The sequence below is a fragment of the Lepisma saccharinum genome, chromosome 8, assembly GCF_977018435.1.
Source record: "Lepisma saccharinum chromosome 8, izLepSacc3.1, whole genome shotgun sequence".
Classification (NCBI taxonomy): domain Eukaryota; kingdom Metazoa; phylum Arthropoda; class Insecta; order Zygentoma; family Lepismatidae; genus Lepisma; species Lepisma saccharinum.
This window is the reverse complement of record NC_139236.1, coordinates 63,128,371-63,153,565: the sequence shown is the minus strand read 5'-3', so window position 1 is coordinate 63,153,565 and position 25,195 is coordinate 63,128,371. Positions and strand designations below refer to the sequence as shown.

Below are 25,195 nucleotides of genomic sequence, written 5' to 3'. Positions count from 1 at the left end.
ACGCAACCTTGGTCAGAAATTAGTTCTAGGGGGGCAAACATTGACGGTCAAGTGTACCTGCAGGGGGGCAATCACCGCCAACAACTTCAAATTTTATACAAATAAAAACACTTTTCGTAAAATTTTCTTGTTCGCTTCGCTCGCAATACCTACTTTTCTTCGTCTTATCAAGTTCAGACCCGTTGCTGGGCGCCGAACGATCTAAATGAAAATAAGTAAAACTGATTGATTGATTTGTGGTTTTAAGTCCACTTTCCGCACAGAAAGGATAATCGGGACTGGACCTACAGTTTAAAGTGGGATCCAAACCACTGTGCCATGTGTTTCCACGGGGTATGGGGAAAATTTCGTGAGATTGTTTCTAATTATAATTTAATTTAATATAATTCATCTTATGTGATAATATGCACCCGGTACTCCTTGATGAAAGTGAGCAGAATGAAACAATTGAAAGAGAATGGACAAAAATTCGATCTGCCTTCGCAGAAGTAAGTGAAAAGGTTCTGGGCTTCAAGGATAGGAGGAAAAAAGATTGGATGTCTCTGCAGACCTGGGAAAGGATTAAAGAGCGAAAAGTAATTAAGGAGGCAATGAACTCAAGCAGGACAAGGGCAAGGAAGGCAGAATTGCAAACAAAGTATACAGAGAAGGATCGAGAAGTAAAGAGTAGTGTTCGTAGGGATCAAAGAAATTGGGTAGACAATCTGGCTCAGCAGGCGGAGGAAGCAGCAAAAAAGAGGAATCTTAAAGAACTATACAACATCACAAAAGTTCTGTCAAGGAAACAGATGCAGAGAAATCGACCAGTGAGAAGCAAAGATGGTACCCTCCTTACGAATACTGAGGACCAACTGAAACGTTGGAAGGAGCACTTCTCTGCAACCCTTAATCGTTCTGTGGATGCTCAGATAGACCAGGAGGAACAAGATGATGATAATGATGGCGATGTTGGCCCTAGTGTAAGAATTAGGACGGATGTTCCAACAGTAGGAGAGATTAAACAGGCTCTAAAAGAGGTACGTAATTGTAAAGCAGCTGGTGTCGACAACATACCACCGGAAGTGCTGAAAAGTGATATAAACACCACAGCAAATATGTTGCAGCCCTTATTTGAGAAGATATGGATAGAGGGAGTGATGCCTAAGGACTGGAGGAGTGGCCTGTTGGTGAAGCTACCGAAAAAAGGGGATACATCAAAGTGTGACAACTGGAGAGGTATAGCACTTCTCTCCATTCCGAGTAAGATCTTCACTAGAGTTATCCTAAACAGAATTAAGGAGCATGTTAACTTGAGACTCAGAAGAGAACAGGCAGGGTTTCGACCAAATCGCTCCTGTATTGATCAAATTAACACCTTGCGGATAATTTTGGAACAATGTATAGAATGGTCATCTCGTCTCTATACAGTTTTCGTTGACTTCGAGAAAGCATTTGACTCGGTCAACAGAAATGCAATGTGGAAGGAAGTGAAACGATATGGAGTGCCCACAAAAATTCTTGATCTTATCCGAGAAACTTATCGTGATTATACATGTAGAGTTATACATGAAGGCCGTGTATCTGAACCAATAGATGTGCAGTCTGGAGTGAGGCAAGGTTGTATATTATCACCTACAATGTTCCTGATCGTGATCGATGCAGTGATGCGAAATGTAATAGGAGGCAAAAGACGTGGTATCCAATGGGGATTGAATAACAGACTAGAAGACCTTGATTTTGCAGACGATTTGTGCTTCTTATCTGAAGCACATGGTGATATGCAAACAAAACTAGCAGATCTGATAGAAAGTGCAAAAAAAGCAGGACTTGTGATTAACTCCAAGAAGACCAAGGCACTGAGGATTAACTCCACAAAAATAGACCCGTTTAATATTGGTGAAGAGATTATTGAAAATGTGGATAGCTTTACTTACCTGGGTAGTGTGGTGGCAAAAGACGGAGGGGCGGCACAGGATGTTTCTCAACGAATCCAAAAAGCAAATGGCACCTTTGTGAGGCTCTATCCAGTATGGAAAAACAAGAAGATATCTATGAAGACCAAACTTCGTATTTTTCGAAATAATGTTAAGTCTGTACTGTTGTATGGGTCTGAGACATGGAAAGTAACAAAAACGATTACCTCTAAATTACAGACCTTCATCAATCGCTGCCTGAGAAAAATTTTGAATATCTTTTGGCCAGAAGTGATTCAAAACCAAGAACTTTGGAGAAAATCTGGAGAAACCGAGGTGTCCATACAAATAAAGCGGCGAAAATGGAATTGGATAGGGCATACGTTGAGGAAGGAAAATGAGGCTGTCGAGAGAGAGGCACTAGACTGGAACCCGCAGGGAAGAAGGAAAAGAGGGAGGCCTAGACAGACGTGGCGAAGATCTGTTCACGCTGAAGCCTTGGAGGAAGGAAAGAGCTGGAATGCAGTGAAGAGAATTGCCGTCAGTAGGACCAGGTGGAGATGCTTTGTTGATGCCCTATGTTCCAGAGGGAACAACAGGAATTAAGTCAAGACTCCTTGATCACAAAGCAACGATGTTACCATTACACCATCGGGGAGGCACAAAAGTTGTAAAAGAGAGAATGCATTAGCGTCCCGTGAAATTATTTGTGCCCTATTAAATCAATACTGATTTCAGCCTGCAAGAAAATTAGATCCAAAAATGTGCTTGCTCGCTTCGCTCGCATTATAGCATTGTTCTCGGTAATGCATTGTAAATTACCAGACAGAGAAATAAGACTTGTCTTCATTGATTTTGTTTTAAATGCATGAATAATTGTTTTTGAGGAAAGGGAGCGTGCACATTTCAGAGACAATCTATGTAATTTTTGCTGTTGCCTTATTGTGAGATAGATAAATTGATTGTGTAATGTATTTAAATAATATATGTTATGTATCAATGAAACTTTGAATACGCACACAATTTAGTGTCCACATCGCTCCATGTTGCATATATGTGAAACATATATCGTGCAAGAAAGTTATACATGTTAATGTAAAAAAGAAATATATTTGTAATGCATTTATCAAGCATTTTCTGTCTTTCAAAAATAGTTTGTGTGCTTCTTTTCCATTATTGATGTGAAATTGAACGTGTTGAAAAAATAATTCAAATCGTTTGTTCGAACACAAATGCTTTAGCACCAACTTCTACCCTCTTTCTGCATAATTTACAAGGGTAATAACGTCTTTGATACTAACACTAATAATAATAATAATAATAATAATAATAATAATAATAATAATAATAATAATGTTGGTCCAGGATTCGAATACAGGCTTGGGCATGGATGTTTCATCATATCATCACTCATTCCCAAATTTGCCAAAAGTGGCACAATAAGCGAAGTAAAATAAAGCAAATCAATAATAATAATAATAATAACAATGTAATAATAACATTATTATTATTATTATTGGTACGTTTATCTGGTACTTGCCCCCCCCCAGACAAAAATTCGTGGTTGCGCCTCTGATCTCTTATGGCAGAAGCATGAAGAATACTTCTCGTTCATGCCGAAAATCAGAGATAAAGACTCGTCTCACTTATCGCACACCGTATTGAGCTCCTTCGTACTGACGTCAGAGCAGATAGCTTTTGTTGTAAGGTTTAGGTCTCTTATCATAAATATACTGCAATTTTTCGGCGCTTAACCTAGAAGGTATTATTTATGCTAACAAGCCTAACTAAGAACCAGGACCTTTATCGTGACGTCATTATACTAAGGAGCTCAATACGATGTGCGATAAATGAGACCCGATAGAGACTTGATTCAGACATGACATCATTCAGTGTGACAACTCTTCGAGCCACGAAAAACCCAAATGCAAACTGCAAAGAATCAGTGAGAGCGTGGGCCAAAGAACTTGACTAGAAATGACTCTATTATTTCGATTAGGTTACTCCAAGGAGAAGTTAGCATTCAAGTACTAGTAATAAAATATACAGAGATCTTACTGATGCATGTAATCTCGCTTACGTTTGAAAAAACCGGTACCAAATACAGGGGTAGGCGGTGATAAAATATGCCAAGTTAACAATGTGTATAATGCGGTAAGGTTCCTGTACATCTGTGTTTTGTGGGGAAAACAGTATTAGTATAGGTGTGACCTTCTCCCCAAGGTGACACTAGGCCTTCCCGATGGTGTAGTGGTAACGTCTTCGCCTTGTGATCAAGGGATCCCTGGTTCGATACCCGGCAAAGGCACATGACACAATGGTTCGGATCCCACTCTAAACCGTAGGCCCAGTCCCGATTAGCCTTTCTGTGCATAAAGTGGACTTAAAACCATAATTCAATCAATCAAATCAAGGTGACACTAAGTTTGTTGTGCACAATGACGTACTGGCTGCAAGGTTAATGTATCGCTAGAATGTGAAACAACTAAATGACAGTGTAACAATATGGTGATAATAAAGACCTGAACAAGAACATTCTATAGGATGTTTATGTACATATAAGCTAATCGGGACTGGACCTAGAGTTTAAAGCGGGATCCGGACGTGCGTCTGGATGGTATCGAACTCGGAACCCCTTGATTACAAGGCGACGACCTTACCACTACCCCATCTGGGTGGCCCACTAAAAAGAGAAGCTATGAAATCAGATTTATATAAGGGCCTCTTATACGGTTCTGTAGGTGGGCACCAAATCCAGTATCACGACCTCTGATAAAGTGGGTGACAAAACAGTACAAACGAACTTCCATGTCTTTATGTCACCTTAAAACATCATGTATTTTTTGAAGAAGTTCCTATTGTTAAAAATAGAACTTACTGTTTGAAAATGCTTACAGGGAGCCGATTTCCTAACCATATACTACATCCTGATCTTGACATGTTAATAAATTTGGACTTCTCTCTGTTGGAAAAAATATCATGATTTATTAATCAGTGAAGCGTAAGAAGTGCTGTCTTACCACACAAGAGGAACACTACAAAGCGCATGTTCCAGGAACTTCAAAAAAGTCAACGTGGATTAACAGCTGATTCATAGCCATGCTGAAAACCACGAAAAACATTAAATTTATGCACGGCCCTAATCCTAGACCTGCAATCGATCACATTGATATCTTTTTCAGGAGTTACTTCCAGTCTCCCAACAGCTAAACGATTGGATATGCAGATCAACTCTGCAAGTAGAAACTAGATCCCGTCGTTTCTAATACATTGACTGTCTGCAGGCGTATAATATTTCATCTAATGAACGCAAATCTTCCAGACTTGCGTCTTATGTGACTGGGCGTGGAGCGTTTCGAGTGGCCGACGTGGGTAGCGCTCCTGTCGCATGGGCGTTCAACTTACGATACCATCACGCCAGAACTGTGCGGAGATCTTGTCGTAGGGTAGAGGCGGACCGGCGGATCTACTGCGGAGGCCAAGGTCACGGCGTGGGAATAGCTGTGGGCATCCAGAGAACTGTTATTGACCTTCTCGTTGCATTAGGGATTGGGCTTCTCCTTCGATGAGTTGCGCAACAGTGGCGAATCTGATACGTGTATCATGTTCTCTTTCAGTCTCCCATGAATACAACTGACGACCACAGGGAAAGAACATGCTTTATCAATTGTCTTGATTTTACAGGAGAGCACGTTATTTCCTTGTTTGAGCATGTTCTTTCCCTGTATACACAACTAAAATCTATTTGAAATGGATGGAAAAAGTACATTATATTCTTGTACAATTCATAGTTAGAAAGACCCTTCACAGAGCTATTTCATGGAAGCCAGGGGTGTCCACGGGCGGGTTTGCGGACGCAGGTTGCGTCCACCCAACTTTTCGGAGGGGATTCTTTAATTTGCTTTTTTTGTGATAGAAATTAGACTGAATAAAAATTTCAGCATTGGACAGAAGTTCAACTTCGTTAACATGTAATAAATAATCACTTCGTATGCTAATATACTGCTAAGGGACTAACAAGTAGCTATTATTTGGGGGTAACAGTACCCAGCTCATATTAAGTTTTAAATTATCAGGCGAATTCTTGTAGGGAGATTAAGTATTAATTTGGGCGGGCTCATTAAAACTCTTGACATTATCACGGAATTCTACTAGGGGGGATTGAGCATTAAATTTGGAGAGATTCTCGAAGGGGGAAATATCCAGATAATGGATATCATTGTTAAGTCTTAGATTAGCACAGAATTTCTAAAGTAAGGGTGGATCTAACTTAATAGTTCAGCGGGGGGAGAGCAATATTTAGCGCTTTGGTATAAAATGCGTATGATGATCATTATTTAGGCTGTCATTATTCTATACCATTTGGAAGTTGCATGCTATGTGGGTGTCATAACCATCCGCCTTTGTTCCTTCACTCCTAAAACAAACATCTGATACATGAAAACGTAGTGAAGTAAAATATAGCACAGACTACTAGACAAGAAGTCCACGGGGAAATATTAGTTATTTTACGTCAGGATAATGAGGATGAGTGATTTTAGACACAGCATTAGCTACGTGGAAAGGCGAAGGAGCGCCAAAATCCCAGAGGCAAAATGGGTGCTGAAGGAGCAAAAAGAGGAAAATTTGAAAGGAGTAAAGATCGCGGCCCCTTGTGACAATATTAACTAGTATTAGTATTATTGCCAGTTTCGAAATAAATACCTGAAAAATTTTCTTGCTCGCTTCCCTCGCAATTGTCCGTGTTTGACGTCTTGGTAAGATGATTTGGAAGGATTATACTACAGCTGCATTACAATTTGATTTTTCATTTCTCTTACTTACCGTAGCTTTCATTGCACTTTTGGCTGACCGTGACAATGAGAATGAGTGGTGATATGATGAAATTGATGAAGGGTCACTTTACAAAAAACACCAAGCCCAGCCCGGGATTCGAACCCGGGACCCCTGCCGTCATAGTGCGCTGCGTTAACCAGTCAGTCACGAAGGTCGGCTGCTGCATTACGAGACATGAACAATATCCTTGATGTCGGTTAATAACATTAGTTTTAAAAATATAATTCTTACAGTACAGTCGCTGTACTAATCTGTGTGCAATCACAGCGCAGAACGGTAATTATGAAAAAAAAAATCCTGTTTCGCTAATGGCTGCTTTCGGCAGGGGAACTTTAAAGTTGTCACTTCTTGCCCAAGCGGTGGGCGTAATTGGTTGTTTGATCGAGAATTATTTCGTAGGTAAACGCGGCAACAGTGTCACTGCCATAAAGGCGGTATCCGCACCGGTTCCTGGTCCGGCGGTACTGTAGTGTTTGTATACTACTATACGAGGGTTGTTTGAATATTTTAGTAAATTTTCAGATGATGCCGCAGTTCATAAAGTCAATAGATCACTTTCCAAAACAGCCCAAAAAGTGTTTCTTCAACATGAAAACGCGTCGCGCCGTCCCACAAATCGAGCGTCACAATGACAAAATTACACGAATTTTGCTTCGAATTTATTCCCCACCCAGCCTATTCACAGGACTTGGCTTGTGCGATTTCTTTATACATAGATATTACAGCTATGTGGCCGCGGTGGCTCAGTCGGTAACGCGTCTGACTACCATGCTCAAGGTCCCGGGTTCGATCCCCGGCCGGTTCAAATCCGGGAACTTTTCTAACGATGGAAGCGGTCCCGGCGCCCACCCAGCGTCGAATAACATGGGTACCTGGGGGAAACCCTGGGGGGTAAAGGCGGTCAGGGGCGTGATGCTGATCACATCACCCCCACTCACGACCGGATCAAGAAAGTGTGGGGCGTTACCCCCACACCCCCTATACGCCTTCATGGCGTGGTGCTAAGCACAGGGGAACACTTTACTTTATAGATATTACAGCTATGTAATTTTTAGTTTTACAATTCCGACCCCTCCGAAAAAAAAAGATCCTCCTTACGCCACTGATGTGCCCAGTTAGATTTTTCTATCTTTTCATTAAGTTGCGGGCTTTTAACATTTATTCCCCGTCCAAAAACACTGTTTATACATAATTCATTTTCTGACATTTCAAATTATTTAACCAAACAATGTGCTACCTTTCTGCATGTCAAAAGTTTACATTTTAAGATATAACTGTCGACCACTTGACAGGCTATTGCATACAAATTAAAATCTGTTATCAAAATTATTTTGGGGAATTATGATGAATTAATTTGGGGGGATTGCGTCCAGGGTCTTGGGGGGGGATAGGCACCCCCTGCATGGAACCTTTACCTCAATTTGGCTAAAAATGGACAAAGCACGTTCTTTCCGTGTGGTCTTTAACTCTGGTCCTGGACACAAAGTAAAATTTATAGAGGAGGGATCATCTAGGATATGCAACAGATACAGTTAGATGACGTGACGTTACATATAGATGCTGAGCTTGCTTCCCAAGGACTGAGTTCTGGAGTCACCAATACGCCACTGACAACGGGCGATTCAGAAACTTCTCAAGCAACTCCGAGCAACTACACAGAGGGGTCTTCAACTCGTCAGACAGTGCGGGCCACATTAACAATGTCAATGACGCCACGACTGCGGTATTGAGAACTGTAAGATGCTGCCATCTATCAGCCCCAAGCGGTACCTTATGTAAGTACTTATTTTTTAAAAAAAACAGGCACAACATAGGTCTCTGCGGGCCATGGGTTGAAGACCCCTGAACTGCAAGCTCCCAGTTGCTCCGACAGAGGAGGAAGCGGCCGAAGGATATGACGATGAAGATGGGCAGGGAACAAGGAACATTATTTTCGCCGTAGAACCACGAAAGGCCAGTTCCTAATCCGATTGCGTTGATAGCCAACTGCACAAACACTCGGCGCAAAACGAGCCTGTAATTTATTAGAACAAGCCGAAGCCACCGAATGGAGGAGATAGCCATTCCTCACTGTCACCCTCCTCTTTAATTACACGCCTAGAAACCCATAATCCCAGGACGAGGTGCCATTGCGTATGTCGTTAAACGCAGGAGAAAAGCGTTAATATGTTTTGCTGTTCACTTACTACACACGCGAATTGAGTAGGAACTTCTTTCAATACCCTCATAACAGCGAAGCAGGCGGGTTTGTTGACGTCTCTTATGCTTATATGGGACACAGCGCTCAATACGTTATATAAATATTGATACAAGTTGGCGGTCCTAATCTCAACATTACTGCTTATCTCAAACGACGCTTAATTTGGTCCTGAAATCACGATAGAACTCTGTTTCCATTACTTCAGGGTCATTAGTGACCTTTCTTGTCCTAAATTCAGGTAAGGAATCCTACTCAGGGTGGCTACAAACAAGTAGAAATAAAATTCCCTGACTTTTCCAGGTTTTCCAGGACAAAATTTACATTTTTCCCTGACAATTACAAACTAAACTAAATTGATGTTTTTGCAAATAGAAATAATAGACTCACACAGATCCACGTATGGTTTTGTTAAGTACAAATATTATCTTCTATGAAATTGACTTAATTTCTCTATTCTCTATGATTTGAATTCAAACTGCAAAATAGTGAATTTGGAAAATTATTACAATTCACAAGCTAGGGAAGGATTACGGAATTTTGTCATACGCAGTAAGTTTAAAATAAAATACTTGATTATTTTTAAAGTTACGACTAAATGAGATAAGAGTGAAGAGTGAGTGACTAAGAAATACAATTTGTAATTTATCAGTCTCCTTATACATTCTCGGTATTATATGTTGATATTTCCACTGAGGTTTGGAACCCTCTGCTTGCAAAAACTATGAGTGCGGACTCATTTTTCGATGCATAAAGCTACTTCTCTTTTCTCTGTAAAGCAAACAACTTAACTCTTGCATATAAGTGAAACAATTGAATTGTACAAAATAAAGTGTCATATTTCCTTACATTATCAATGAGATTTCTGCTTCAGTGCAGTATATCCAAGTGAAGTACTGTGAAACTGACAACATGCAGTTATACCATTATTGCTGACGAAAAGGATATGTAGGTATTAGAAATTTAACACAAGGCATTTATAGAATTGCATTGTATAGGTACCTGATTTAGCTAACCACACATTAAAACAGGAACACTCTAATAATAAAAGTTTCTGAAAGTTCATATACGAGGGGAATTCTGAAAAAAAGCTCCAATGATGCCTATACGCAGCACTAGTGGTCTGAGAGCAACACACACACATGCAGGCAGGAAGAAGTGGCATGTAACTGTAATCTGGTACAGTTGCAATGCAGCCATTTTAGGACAGTTCTAGGTTAAAGATTGCAGCTCTCATACAGTCTCCCACCGACTGCGATGTAGCCTACATTTCACGCTCAGAATTTGGCACAGAGCCACCAGCTATCGTGTGAGGTGTGCAGACTGGACGTCGTGAGTGACTATGATCAGACGATGGTGCAGACAATTCACAGAAGGCCAATCGAATGTGCACAACCCCATACAGCTGAGTACACACGGGCTCTTTGCATCACTTCAGGTGAGAGATCTTGGACCACTCCTTGTACAGCCCTGTCCTTGAATGTACAGACGCTCATCTCTTTGTTTAACTGAAGAGGTTTCTGGCAGGGCAAGGATTTGACAGCTACACTGCGGTAGAGATAGTTCCAGTCTTTGCTGTCAGACACATATACCATGGGCATACAACATTTAGTGCCATGCTACGACAAATGCCAGAACAACGATGGTGATTATGCCGAAAATTAGGTTAGGACTCACTGTTACTAATGCAATAAATTACAACTGATATTCTTGTTTTATTTATGCCTAATCGGTAGGGACCTTGATATTTTGTTATTTTTGTAAAAAAATTGGTGTATTTTCTTATTTTTTACTTTTTACTATGCAGTGTTATTTTTCCCAAAATTCACATTTTCATTTTAGCGCATTTTCTGGCAAATATCTGAAATTATACCTTCATGGTGTTTCTAAACTACTGTTTCAAATTGTAAGTCGCATGGCTTACGCCTCTTTGTGAGAGTTTGATATCTTGATAGTTATTTTGGGAAAGTTATTTTCCATACCCCTTTTTTAATTTTAAGGTAAGGATTTTAGATAATAGAATTTTCTCCGTATATTCTGAAGGGTGCATAATGACCATAAGTGGCGACGCACCCAAAAAATTAAAATCAATCAATCTCACGTGACAGATGCCGATACATTATGGAACCAAAAATTGGCATTATCTTTTTTTGACTTGTTAGTGTTACGTTTCCCAAAATTCGCGTTTTTGTTTTAGAACATAAATCTGCCAAATATACCGAAACGTAATACTCCACTGTGCTTTTAAACTATTATTTTAAATTGTAGGTCACATGGTCTACGTATTTTCATGACAGTTTGATATGTTGGAACAGATTTTTGAGGAAGTAAAAGTAAAGTGCTCCCCTGCACTTTTCCATGAAGGTGTATAATAGGGGTGTGGAGTTAGGGCCCCACACTTTCTTGATCACGGCTGAAGGTAGGGGTAATGTGATCAGCACCATGCTCCTGGCTACCTTTATCCCTCAAAGTTTCCCCAAGGTACCAGCTACATATGATGCTGGGTGGGCGCCGGAGCAGTTTGAATAGGTGGAAAACATCCCGGTTCTCCCCCACAGGGGATCGACCCCGGGTCTCTCGCATAGTAGTCAGACGCCCTAACGACTGAGCTCCATTATTACTTGCTCGACAAATGCCGATGGTGCACACTTAGCTTGGTAATTCAAAACATATCTCGTGCGACAAATACGAATATGTGGCTCCCGTGTGACGATAGATACGCACTCGATCTTTTGTTAGAACCCTGCCACTTTTCTCTGTGACGCAAATGGTTTTGATAGAAGTTGAAAATGTCTTGGGAAATACATGATTTAATGTGCCTGTCGGAATTATTCAGTGTATGTATAATTCTATAGTTTACTCTTGAGTAAAATGTTGGAAAACTTGCATGTTCTATGTACACAAACATGGCCTAGAAAAGACAAGAATGTTGGATTTCATGGAATTTTTCGTTGTTTTAGGACATTTCTTTAAAAAAATCGCTAAAAACGCCAACAATTAGCATTTTATGTCAAATTTGCATTATTTCGATATTTCGAACGGGCGAAAAATGTGTCCAGACGTCACTGCACATTCCTAAACATAACTTCGCAGCAATTATCATTTTCACGGTTTTGGCGTTTGCGAAAAATCAATGTCCCTACTAATTGGAAATTACTTTCTGGCCACCCCTCGTATAAATCAGTAGATGGAAAGTGAAAATTTAGCAGAGCTGGCAGAGAAAAGTCAATTCTTGAAGAATGTCATTTGCTTTTATGATTGAATGATTTGAGTAAATATTATATTAAAATATTTACGTATTTATTATTAGTATTTTATTTCATAATATTGGACATTAACCTTACTCAGTGAGAGATTAATGACCATCTCTCATGAGTTTAAACAGACAGGACAGAGAATGGCGTTAATTTCATTGCAATACTAGTGTTGAAGTAAATTTGAGATTGGGAGCATGCACTTGCCAATTTTTATAACGTTCATCAATGCAGATTTATGTTTCACTTTTTCGTGATAGTATTCAATGTATATCCCATTTGGTTGGATTCTTCTTGATATGTAAGAATAGTGCAATGTCATTGTAAACGTATGTTAACTTGTGCGAAACCAGTAATACGTCAGGATGATGAAAGAAAACCTTCGTAACACTCATGGACGTCCGCAGGATTTTTTCCAGGGAGGGGCAAGGAAGATATTTTTTTCCAGGGGGGGGGTGGCAACATGGTATATTTCTCCCAATAAAAGTGTTCATCCCTCAAAAAACATTGCTTAAATTTGAATTTATCATGTTCGTGCAATAATTAACACACATTATTGTGGCTGAAATTAAATTACATGTGTGAAATATGTAATTTTTGGTTGACTTTCGTTTTCCAAGGGGGGGGGGGGGCAACGGCCCCCCCTTCCGGACGCCCATGGTAACACTGCTACATTAATAAGGTGAAGTGAGCCAGAAGAGGAATAAAATTCCAGCAGCATATTTGCAATCTAAAGCTCTTCTTGTTTATGCATGCGATTTTTGTTGGATGTTGCAGTCCATGCAATTTCTGTCGCATGTTGTAGGGAGGTACTTTGTCGGGTGGCTATTCGACAAAAATCGTATGTATCAATGGAACCTATTTGTTTCCATGTTCCTATAGTTTGCCCAACAAAATGCCTTCCTAAGAAGTCCGACAACTATCGGACTGCACCACCCGCTCTTATCCCCTCCATCTGTTGACAAGTCCCCTTACTACTCACATACGGAGAAGAAAAAATGATAATTCAATGCATTTTCCACGTAATATTTAGAGGCTTAACCTTTACTCCCCGGATGATACCATATGGTATAATCAGAGTAAGGTCGTACTGGCCCGATGATACCATATAGTATCATGGTGCTGATTACGAAATGAATGTGCTTTTTCGACCTTCATACTCTTAAGTTTGGGTGGAAACTCTGACACAGGTCTGGAGCAAGCCTGGGAAATTCATATTGATGACCAACCTCCCCCCTCTCCGCAACATATCCATGCCAGATTTCCGAACAGAGTTTCACATTTTGGCTCATTATTCAACTTGTATGGCACCCAGGAACATGAAACATGTTTCAATCTCTCTGGAAACGTCCATTCTTTGAAGAGAATACTAAGGTTTGCGCCTTCTCTCCAAAATAGCGGGAGAAGAGGGGCAAACTACATTTTTTTTCTTCATTGAAATTCGGTGGTCGCGCCCCCAAACCCCCATTCCTCAGTTCAGCTTTCTGAATTGTACACCTTTGCATGCTATGATGTTTTAGCTGAAAAACAAAACTTATCCGAAGTAGATTGCTCCCATAGTGCCCGAGTTATAACAATTTTCCTCCAAAAATGAAAATTGCCTATTTTTCGTAAAAAAAATAATTAAAAATCACATTTTGGCTTATTATTCAACTTGTATGGCACCCAAGAACATGAAACATGTTACGTTCTCTTGAGAAATGTCCATTATTTGAAAAGAATACTAAAGTTCGCGCCTTATTTCCAAATAGCAGGAGAAGAGAGGGCAAACTTCACATTTTTATGTTTTTTTCATTGAAATTCGGGGGTCGCGCCCCCCAAACCCCCTTCCTCGGTTCGGCGGTTTGATTTGTACACGGCTGCATGCGCTGATGTTTTAACTGTAAAACAAAAGTTATCCGAAGTAGATTGCTCCCATAGTGCCCGAGTTATAACAATTTTGCTCCAAAGAGTGTTTGAATCTAAAATTCCCGCCGAGAAGCCAGGCCGAGAGAAATTTCTCTCTCTCTCTCTCCTCCTGCCATCACTGGTTTCTGGCGCCGTTGTTGTGTTGCGCATAAAAGGAGCCTAAAAGTTGAGGCCGAAACTTACGAACGAGATTTCCTGTTCCCGTGCAGAGTTCCATAACGATGTCTTTAAATAAATAAATAAAGAAAAATTAAAAATGTCAATGAAGACGAAATTCCCTGACATTTCCCTGACTTTTTTTGACACCTCAAATTCCCTGACTTTTCCCGGTTTTCCAGGTTTTCCAGGTCTGTCGCCACCCTGCCTACTTTAATTTCACGTTGAGCATGGGAGGATTAAGGGGAAGGGCAGAGAGACAATTGCAGGGCGGACCAGCCCTTTGAAGTCCAAGAACTACGTGGATAGCGCATCGACTCCCATGCTTCTCTTCAAGAGGTTCTTCAATTGTCCTCACGATACTGGGTCATCACCAAAATTGTTGTATTGTTGGAATGTTTGATCAATTTGTTTAGTCAGTGATGTTACACGTGTGGCTTCAAGCCTATGACATTGCTTCAATACCTAAAATGTAAATACAAGGTATGTTCAATAAATACGGTGAATGAATTGCTGGCGTGCGGTGTAGTTGGTACTACTGGTTGACGGTCAGGTCAGTGAACCCCTAGGTCTGTCAGTCATCGTTCGCGAAGCCGTGTGGTTGCCCAGACGTGTAGTTTGTGTGTACGCGTTGTGGAAGTAAGGTGCAGTGCAGCGACGCTGTTATGGGTGAAATGGAGCAACGTACGAACGTGAAATTCTGCTTCAAACTTGGAAAAACGCCAAGGGAATGTCACGACATGCTGCGCCAGGTGTATGGAAACAGTACTTTATGGAAAAAGTCTGTGTACGAGTGATACAAGTGCTTCCGTCAGGGTCACCGAAATCCAAAAAGGATACGTGAGAGGTCACGCATCAAGACAATGCTGATTCCCTTTTTTGATGCTGGAGGGATCATTCATAAAAAAATATCTGCCAGAAGGCACGACATTGAATGCGGCCACATACGTGAACATTTTGGATTGTCTCCTGAAGAGGATCAGACGTGTGCGCCCCCAGTATACCGAAAATGGATCCTCGTATCTGCTGCACGATAATGCACGCCCCCATACAGCCATAACCATGCAGCAGTTCCTGACACGTAAGGGAGATATTGTACTCCATCACCCCCCTTATTCACCAGATCTGGCCCCTGCCGATTATTTCCATTTCCTTTTCCCTCGCTTGAAGAAACACTTAAAAGGACAACGGTTTTCGGACATTGCCGACATCCAACGCAATGTGAACGCTGAACTCAACCGCATCTCACAGGCTGCCTTCGCCCAAAGTATGCAAGACCACTACACGCATTCTCGGAAGTGCATTACCATTGAAGGCGATTATTTTGAAGGACAATAAGCTGTATTCCTGCATACATGTACTCCCTTTCCTGCAAATAAATCGTGAAATCAATCATTCAATATTTCACAGTATTTATTGAACAAAGGTTGTACAAAAACAAAACGTATGGCCGACCTCCGTGGCGGAATGGTTAGCACAGTGAGTTATGACGCCAGGGATCCCGGGTTTGAATCCCGGCCTTGCTATGGGTGCTTCTTGTGAGTGTTATTTCATTCATTTCGTCATATCATCCATCATCCATCCTCATATCTGCGAATTGCCAAAAGTGGCAGAAAAAGCGAAGTAAAATAACCAAATTAATCAATCAATCAATCAGTGTTATTCCACTTCAACTAATAAATTAATAACAAGAATGTGGAATAATATAAGTAACAGTAAAAAAACGGAACTTTGAGACTCACGAAGCCAAAATGTGTTGATTTTGTCACAGAAGAAGAAGTGTTTAGAAGAACTCATTATCTTACTATTAATTTGCGTTTCATGTAGAAGTTTAGTCCCGGGTTCGATACCCGGTGGAAGCACATACTGGTTCGGATCCCACTTTAAACTGTAGCTCCCGTCCCGATTAACCTTACTGTGCATAAAGTGGACTGAAAACGCCAATTCAATCAATCAATCAATTCATGTATAAATGTCTATACATTAAAATCGTAACCAGGATTTTTACAAGAACGGTTTAATTTTCAAAAATCACAACGCAACTTCACAGAAATAAATTTATTTATTTTGTAATTTATTAGGAATAATATAATTTTAGTATTTATATTATTTAGTGATAAATAGCCTATTGGAATACATCCTACCATTCTCTCCAGCAATCCCACACGCGAATCCATTAAACCGTCCTCGAATTACCACCCATACATCGTAACTTGGTTTCTTGGCATTGTTACTCAGCCATTAAGGAAGAGACATAAACGAAGCAAATAGAGCCCTGGGGTCAAGAGTTCAAGAGAGGTCGCCCCGAGCCAAGTTTGGGCGGGACACGGAGCCGAGATGGATTGCTTCCTCCGTATGTTTTGTGGCCGGAAACGCCGTAGCCTTTTGCCTTCTGCGCCCGGGTTACGCTCCAACGACTCTTCATCTCGCTTCACCGCAGCGGACCGAGCGATCAAAAAAAATGGCGAAAGCGACACAATGCTCTTGGAGTCTCAGCATCGTCCAACGAACAATAGACGTTTCTTTCAGTTTTTTTCTTCTTTCCTCTTCCCGTATTCCCACTCCAGGAAGGGAACCGGGGAGGAAGATATTGAAGGTTTCTGGACGAAGAATCTCCACCGACCATTCTTCTGCCGGGTTAATGGAGTCAGCAAAGTGACTTCTGGAGGTCTTGTGTGCGGAATGACTACTTGGAATGGCTCTTCTTCTTCGTCTTGGATTGAGAAATCTTTCTTCCCTAATCACACACACACACGCGTTTCTTCCGGTTTCAGAATTGTCACGGATACCGATGCACACGTTGCTTCCAATCATTGCAAGAGGTGGTGCAGAATTCAGCTCTTTTTTTCCAGGAGCCAACATATTTTTTTCAAACACGGGCTAAGAAAGCCATGAATCCAACCAAGATAAAGCAACACATTTTGTAACGTGACGATAAAATATTAAATTTATTAATTAATAGAAGATAGGATTAAAAGTAATTAATTCTTGCACCGGGGTAACTTTCCTAAAGAAGGCTCAACAGGTAACGGCATGAATGACTATGCAATACATTCTAAGAAATGGCCAAATCTACTTTATCACTGCAGGCTTTGAATTTCGGCTGCAGAAATTTGTAATGCCATTTATTATTCTGATCTAATGATGTTACACATGATACAGAAAACACACAAAAATTTTAAAAAGACATACTGTGCTCGTTACTTTAAAAAGAAATAATGGAAATTTCCATATGCGAGCTCGAAAATTTGAAAAAAAGGTTAAAATGGAATTTAAAAATTCAGGCGTCAGTTGAAAATTTTCAAGCGCTATAGCGAGTCGCGTCCTTCGAGGGTCTTCAACCGGTTAACAGACCCACCCTCCCCCATTCATCATGAAATTAGCATCGCTTATTTAAAATCATAAAATTCAGTTGATAAGAAACCTAGCAGAAATACGCAGAAAGGGCAGAAAGGGAATAAAAAAATTAGTTATTTCGAAAAATTGAAAACAGTAGCAGCGGCGATGGACTCGATGCACTGACCACGCATCGTCGGAAAATTCACTTGGCCATCAAAGCGCTGTTGTGTTCTCTTCAAGGCGTTATGTGTGTTGCCTAACTCTATGGCGGTGGTAGACGTTGCCGTTGAAAATTTGCTATTAAAGTCCACTTAACACTGTGTTATATCCTATCTTCATGACATTAACACATGTCAAGAGTGGACTTCATAAATAATATATTTTAACTGATAACAAGTTGGATTTACATTTTAACGCATAAAATCATATATAAAGTTACACGTCAAAAAGGTACATAACCTAATAAGTGCTATCCACAGACTATTACAATTGGCCATAGCTACCAGTTAACCATGCATAATAATGCATGTTATGGTATTTATTGCTCTTGAACTTTCACCCATTTCATCAATCTTCTGTTGATGTACCTTTTTTGTATCCATTATGACTGAACGCTGATTTTTCGAACAAGCATATGGAGCAACCAAATATAGTTTCTGGCAACCAAACACTTGATTAAACAAACGACAAACAAATGAATATTCACCAGTACTAAATGCTGTTTAGTAATCGCACAAGTGCTTACAGTTACAAAATAATTTGTTCAAAATTACCAACTTTAGTAAATTAAGCTATGTTTATTGTTTACAGTTACCAAAGAACTTAACCAAACGTGTTTTCTTAATTAAACAAAATTACTTTTTTCAGTGTTGCAGTGTCATTTACGTTATGATTTACGAAAACCATGTCGTCATTACAATATATATAATATTGAGTATTGATGAGAAAGCACTATTACTGTATACAACAGGGAAGCTTTTGATACTAATCTCAAAGGGAAGCCACATTTACTTCTGTGGTCAACCCAAGCAAAAATGAATCAAGTCATTGATATATTTTCATAGAAGCCTACTTAACGCTGATTTGTATTTGATGTAGTGGCTGTAGTGCATGTTTCATTTTTCATTTATTTTCAAAATCGCACCACCAAATTTCATTCCGCACCTCTAGATGGTTAATCCTGGCTCCGTCGATGATTCCAGACCTAAAGAAGCGTGTGTAGAATCTTCCTGTGTAACGTACACTGTTTCAGGAAACTAATTTAAAATTTTGTTACGCCAATCACCAAATAATATCTTCATTCCAGTTCTAAAAAATATATATTTGTGTCGATATTATTACCAACAACAAAAGGCATCATGTACATTTTGCCATGATAATATAACGCCTTGCAGGGAAGCTGGCATTTCAGGATATAGTTGTCCATTTTTGTATTGCCGGTGACTGTACATCGTTGTATGAAACAAAAAACAAACGCAACAGAAACGGCAAAGCAATCAGTCCTGTTGCTTTCTCTTACACATTTTTCCTCCAACAGAAAGTTCCACTTTCAGAAAACTCTTCCATCCGTTTATAAAATGTGTCACTTCTATATTCTAGAAGCCTAAAAGATTTTATCTCCGATTTAATATCTGGCCAACCGTGATAATTTTTGTGATAACTTTTTGGTTTTCTGCTAATATTATCTGAACGAATTCACACACGTGAATTCTGAGAAATCATACTGGGTGTTCGAATGGTAGCTGTGCATGAGTCTTACGCGTAAGAATCAAGTGCTTCTGATAAGGCCTTATCACTCAACATAACTGCTGTATTGGAGTTGTGGAACCTTACATTATGAGCCACGACCAATATACAGCGTGGTCATAAAGTGTTTCCCTGATAAAGAAATTTTATAGCATGTAAACTGAAAAGTCAACCAGCTAGGAACATGCAGTTTGCGACAATACGTAATGTAAAGGCACAGTTTTTTTCTGTACAGTGCTGCCATCTGTGAATCGTATTTGTAGTGTCCAAAATGGCGTATGTGCAAGAGAAACACAATAACCAGTAAAGTGCAACGATAGTTTCAGGCAAATTTGGTTCTGATTTGGTTAATTTTAATTCGCTTCCTGCCACTTTTGGCTAATCACGAATATAGGAATGAGTAATGATATGATGAAATTGATGAAGAGATATTTACAAAGAACACGCATGCCAGGACTCGAACCCAGGGTCCCTAGCGTAGTATGTAGTAGGTGTTTTTAACTTTGTGAGAAGAACGGGCTTCTTCCACTCTCCGTAAGGAAATTATTTTTCACGTGTACTTAGGATGTCCCGTCCATGTCCGTTTAGAACGTGCACTTTTTCAATCGGCTTCTTACTTCCCTTTCTAACTCTCAGTTAAGGATTTTATATAAGGGGACATTTCCCCGTATTCTCTGAAGGGTGCAAAATGGCGAGTCCGTGTCGTTTGCGCAGAGTCATTTGCGCCGAGGGTTCTTATCGGTTCATTTCCGCCGCGACATATGTCAAGACCTTCCTTGGTGGGTTTTCCCACAATCCGGAGTGTCATTACCGCCGCGCGCACCTGTGTTTATGACGTTTATCTTCGATTGAAAAGGAAGGTGATTGGTAAATGAATATAAGATGAAAGTATATATGAGGGATCTATATTGGGAAATTAGTATTTATGTAAAACTGAGACTGGTAAGAGACGACAAGATGGCTGAGAATATGAAAATATCAATACATCGAAATGGACAAATGTGTTGATTGTGTTCTTTCGAAGTACAGAAGCTCAGGCGATCTTCGAGGATGCCTTCGAGCATTTGCATACCTACAAGAATTCAAATAACGTTTGTACTGTTCTTGTGCAAGTGTATCGAAATATTGTGTTTATATATACGTAGCTCTTACTTATATAATGTTTGCCAAAAATAACATAACAAGTGTACATTTACGTAGTACTTGTAGAATGCTTGCAATATTTTAACAATACTGTATTTACAATGCTTTTTTGACGATTAACGATACATTATTAATAGTTAATAGGCTGATGCTGATGCTGATTTATGTATTTTGTGTTGTGGAATAAAATTGATACAAGTAATCCTGTGTAACGTCTTTTGAAATAAGTAAATAAAAGTCATATTTGACTCTGTGGATAGGTTTAACATTTCAGTGTAAATACAGCTGTGCAACGTCATAAACATATGTTTGATTTTAAGTTTTAAGTCCACTTTATGCACTATGCACCATGTTGGCCATAAACACACCTGCGCGCGGCGGTGATGACACTCTGGATTGTGGGAAAACCAGCCAAGGAAGGTCTTGACATATGTCACGGCGGAAATGAACCGATAAGAAGCCTCGGCGCAAATGACTCCGCGCAAACGACACGACACCCAAAATGGCCATACGTGCTGACGCAGCCAAAAAAATTATAATTGAACCAATCAATTAACGCATGGAACTGTCTCAGAAGTCACGTGTTTTTTGTTTACATTAACTTCGTTCTTGACCTGGATGGAGAATAGTTTCAAGAGTCCACGTCTAACACTTTCTGATATAACGACGTACGAATTATTTTCCGATCTTTGATTGATAGTACGGTACACCAGAGCAGACAAGGTAGGGACAATCGAGGATGATCCGATTTCGTTCGGAACTCTCAGCAGCCTTATTACCTCCCACCCTCTCCCCCGGCCACCAAATGATACAAAAAGAAGACACGGAGTTTCCATTCCTAACCATACATAACCGAATTAAATTTAGCTCGAAAATAATGTCCAGGGATGCGTAAATGGCTGCGTCATCAAATCTTCCGCGTAGCCAAGGGTTGGCAAATTTTCCTCTTTGGACAATCAAGTTTGGAGTTAAGGGAGGTAGGAGTGGGTGAGGGGGAGCGGTTGGACAAAAATCAGGTCCGGGGGGTGGGGAGAACTGGAGATTCTTGCAGCATACCCCGCTTTCTCCGTAAGTTCTCTCTGCCGACCCAATCCCTTTGTTATTCAAGCAACTTCGGAACAGAAGTTGGCGTAAGTCAATGGAAGCTGAAGACTAGAATGCAAACTTAGGAGAAACGTCAAGAATTTATTCCCTGGCGATTTGAAGTGACGGGTTACAACGTAGCTTGGATTTTCGGTTGCCCAGCCAATTTGCATGCGAAATATGACGTATTTAATTGACTATTCTGTGTTGGTCATCTTCTATATATCTTACTTTACCTTGATTGAGGCAGTGTAGCAAGCTTCATCTAATTTTAAGGAAAATAGCAACTTTTTTCTTGTCGGTGACAGCTTTCGAGTTTCGGAACCTGATATCCACGTTTCTTACTTGTCGATATGGAAATACTGAATCCGACAGTTGTTGACGTAAGGCACTGACAAGGGAGGTTATCTAAGTGTCCCCCTCCGATTTCCATGAAACTTGGCAGGTGTATAGAGAGGCCCAAAGGAAGAAATACATGTTGTTGTTTTTTGTTTCGGCTAAAAAAACTGTTTTAGGGGGCAAAATCCCTCCGGAAATGTCAAGATGAGGACAAATTGAAGTGGGGATCTGACCCCTGTGTCCCCAATGCCGTTCAACTCCAAGTTAATGTTAGACTATAGTTAGAATTCATTATTTTTCCTGTCTAATAGAAGATTGAGATAAAAAAATACCCTCATCTTGACATTTGAGGGGGGAGGGGTTTGCCCCCTAAAACCTTTTTTTAGCCGAAACAAAAAAACACGTATTTCTTCCTTTGGGCCCCTCTATACACCTGCCACGTTTCATGGAAATCGGAGGGGGACACAGGGGTCAGATCCCACTTCAATTTGTCCTCATCTTGACATTTGAGGGGGGTGTTGCCCCCCCCCCCCCCCAGAACAGCTTTTTAGCCGAAACAAGAAAACACGTATTTCTTCCTTTGGGCCCCTCTATAGACCTGCCAGGTTTCATGGAAATCGGAGGGGGACACAGGGGTCAGATCCCACTTCAATTTGTCCTCATCTTGACATTTGATGGGGGTTGCCCCCCAGAACAGCTTTTTAGTCGAAACAAGAAAACACGTATTTCTTGCCCCTCTATACACCTGCCAAGTTTCATGGAAATCGGAGGGGGACACTTAGATAACCTCCCTTGTGAGTCAGAAATTTCTATATTCAGCATCTGGGCACGAGTCTAATAGCATGAATCTCTACTCAAAATTGCTTCTTCGCTTGTTACATATAGCAAACCTGGCAACCTATTTTTCCATGTTGTTTAGCAAACATGGCGGCGTTGCGTGCTATGACGTCTAGCTTATATCCGTAAGGACCGATCGAAGTTAGATCGAACAAAAGTCAAAGCAAAATACAGGTACCAGGTTATTGATTGATTGATTTGGTTATTTTTTTTTAATTTTTTGCCACTTTTGACAATTCGCGAATATGAGGATGACTGATGAAAATTGACGGAGGGACACTCACAGAGAACACACATGCCCAGGCCGGGATTCGAACCTTGGGACACTTGGCGTCGTAGCGCCCTGTGATAACTACTACGCCACGGAGGCTGGCATGTAACAGGCTATCTTCTATTTTTAAATTATCAAAATTCCAAAAATTAAATAATGTTAAAGGCCACACAACATAAATTTTAAGTAAAATTTCCAAGTAACCTTTAAAGTTCTTTTCTTGGACGAGGTGTGCTAAAGTTAATAACAAAATATAATAACTATGCATTTAAGTACACTAACTGTATAAAATGTAAAAAGGAGGTTGGAGAGTTGTGCTGAATATTCCCTTACCTGTTGGATCGAGTAGTGCAACTATACAATAATAATAATAATAATTTGATATGTAATTGGTTAATTGAAGACTAAAATTGGTAAACGCTGTAAGTGCCACAATAATTCAAACACCGTTTTCCATGTTCAACTGCGAAATGTGCCATGCTTTATAATGTGGTAAACGTGAAAAGTGGCAGGTAGCCCTCTAATTAGTTCAAAGGGCGTGTAAAGAGGTCACTAGTGTGAACGTTCTTACGAGCTGATGTGCGGAACCTCCTCAATTTTTATTACTTGTTAATAGTTATTATTTTATAATAATAATAATCATAAACACGATAATAATAATTATTATTTTTACTATTAAAGTCTTGACCTCCCACAAAAATTTCTGGTGACATCCATGCCCATATACGACATTGTTTCTATCATCTATAACAATCAACAATCAGCCTTTCTTGAAAATTGAGAACACTAAACAGTATCAATAAATATCGATATTTGTTTCCACATAACGCCATGAAGAGCAAGGCTCCTTTGGACACCTGCTAAGTGAACAGCGATAGATTTGTCTCGATTTTCCGTGCCAACTTCCACACGGCATACGTGTCAAATTACGGCAGGCGGAGTGGATGCGGCGGGGGAGGGGGGAGGTGGGTTGGAACCGCATTTCCATTGCAATTTCCTCCAATTCCAAACCCGCTATCGATCACCGCGTAAAAATGACTTTGCCAGGCCAAGTGGCTTATCAAAGTTCTGAAAGTGGCCACATCATTCTCACGGCAGCACTGTCTGTAATTTAGTCCCCGATTACCCCCAAATTCCCTCCCTTGCCTGTAATTTCCTTCGGCACGCTTGCCGAGCCCGTTACGACCTGTTTGATCACGTTCATTCGCTGAATTGAAGACCAAGAGAAAGGGCCTCCATTTAATAACCCAGAAATCAGGCCCTTTTTAGACTGCTATCATAAGGGCTCATTGCTGCCCTTAGTTTCTTAAGCTACAAAAGTATATATTCGTAAAAGCTGCTTTAGTTTTGAATTCATATGCGAAACGTTATAAATACTGTAGGGCGTCGGACTGTCATATGGGAGGCCCGGGTTCAATCCTCTGAGGTAGGTTATCCAAGGTTGTCTGTTAATGTTTGAGCATAAGCGGCTCAGTGTCTCATCCAACCTCTCATTACCATTACTATGACCGAGGTTGAGAATGTTCGGAGTCCTAACCCTTTTTGTGTCTTCATGGTACAGTCAGCGGCAATACAAGTGGGACACCTAGGACCTAAAATGCTCTCTTCCCAGCAAGGCGGTATGGGTGTTGCCTAACTCCAAGGCGAAAAGTTGCTGCTGTCCCATTTTTATTGCCGCTGACTGTACCTTGCAATGTACAGGGAGTACTTTTACTTTCGCCTGTTTTACACTCACCCCTATTAAACAGTAGAAAAGTGCCGGCGTCCCGTATTTTAAGGGACAATCTCATTTTAAGTAATATGTTCCGCGTCCGTCAAAATTTCCCCAGTCCCAATTGTCCTGTTGTATCCACGTTTGACAACGCTTAGGCAATCAACTTTTCTTTCAGTGGTGGTGGGGTGGTGCATTATAAGCCTATTTCCGATCAGTCTATCCGTGAATATTAAAAAACAAAAAAAACATACATTTCCTGCACATTGCTATGACCGATAACTAGTAGCCTAACAGATTTTTTTTTTGTTTGGTTTATTTTACTTCACTCTTCTGCCACGTTTGGCTAATAGCGAAGATGAGGATGAGTGATGATATGATGCAACTAATGAAGGAACACTCACAAAGAACAGCCATGTCCAGGCCGGATTCGATCCCGGGACCCCTGGGGTCGTAGGGCTTTCTGCTATCCATTCCGCCACA

At 40.4% G+C, this 25,195-nt stretch overlaps 1 protein-coding gene across 1 annotated transcript; it reads left to right on the top strand.

Moving 5' to 3' along the window:
• Nucleotides 1-404: 404 nt before the first annotated feature.
• On the top strand, nucleotides 405-5,142 carry LOC145991816 (uncharacterized). The gene is made up of 2 exons (XM_083127861.1): nucleotides 405-1,215; nucleotides 5,075-5,142. The coding sequence occupies exons 1-2, from the start codon at nucleotides 405-407 to the stop codon at nucleotides 5,140-5,142; spliced, it is 879 nt and encodes a 292-aa protein (XP_082983987.1).
• The last annotated feature ends 20,053 nt before the right edge of the window (nucleotides 5,143-25,195 follow it).

Coding starts and splice junctions, on each gene's coding strand:
- LOC145991816 (XM_083127861.1), top strand. CDS start 405: ATGCACCCGGTACTCCTTGATGAAAGTGAGCAGAATGAAACAATTGAA. Junction 1,216..5,074: donor AAAGTGTGACAACTGGAGAG/GTATAGCACTTC, acceptor TATCTTTTTCAG/GAGTTACTTCCAGTCTCCCA.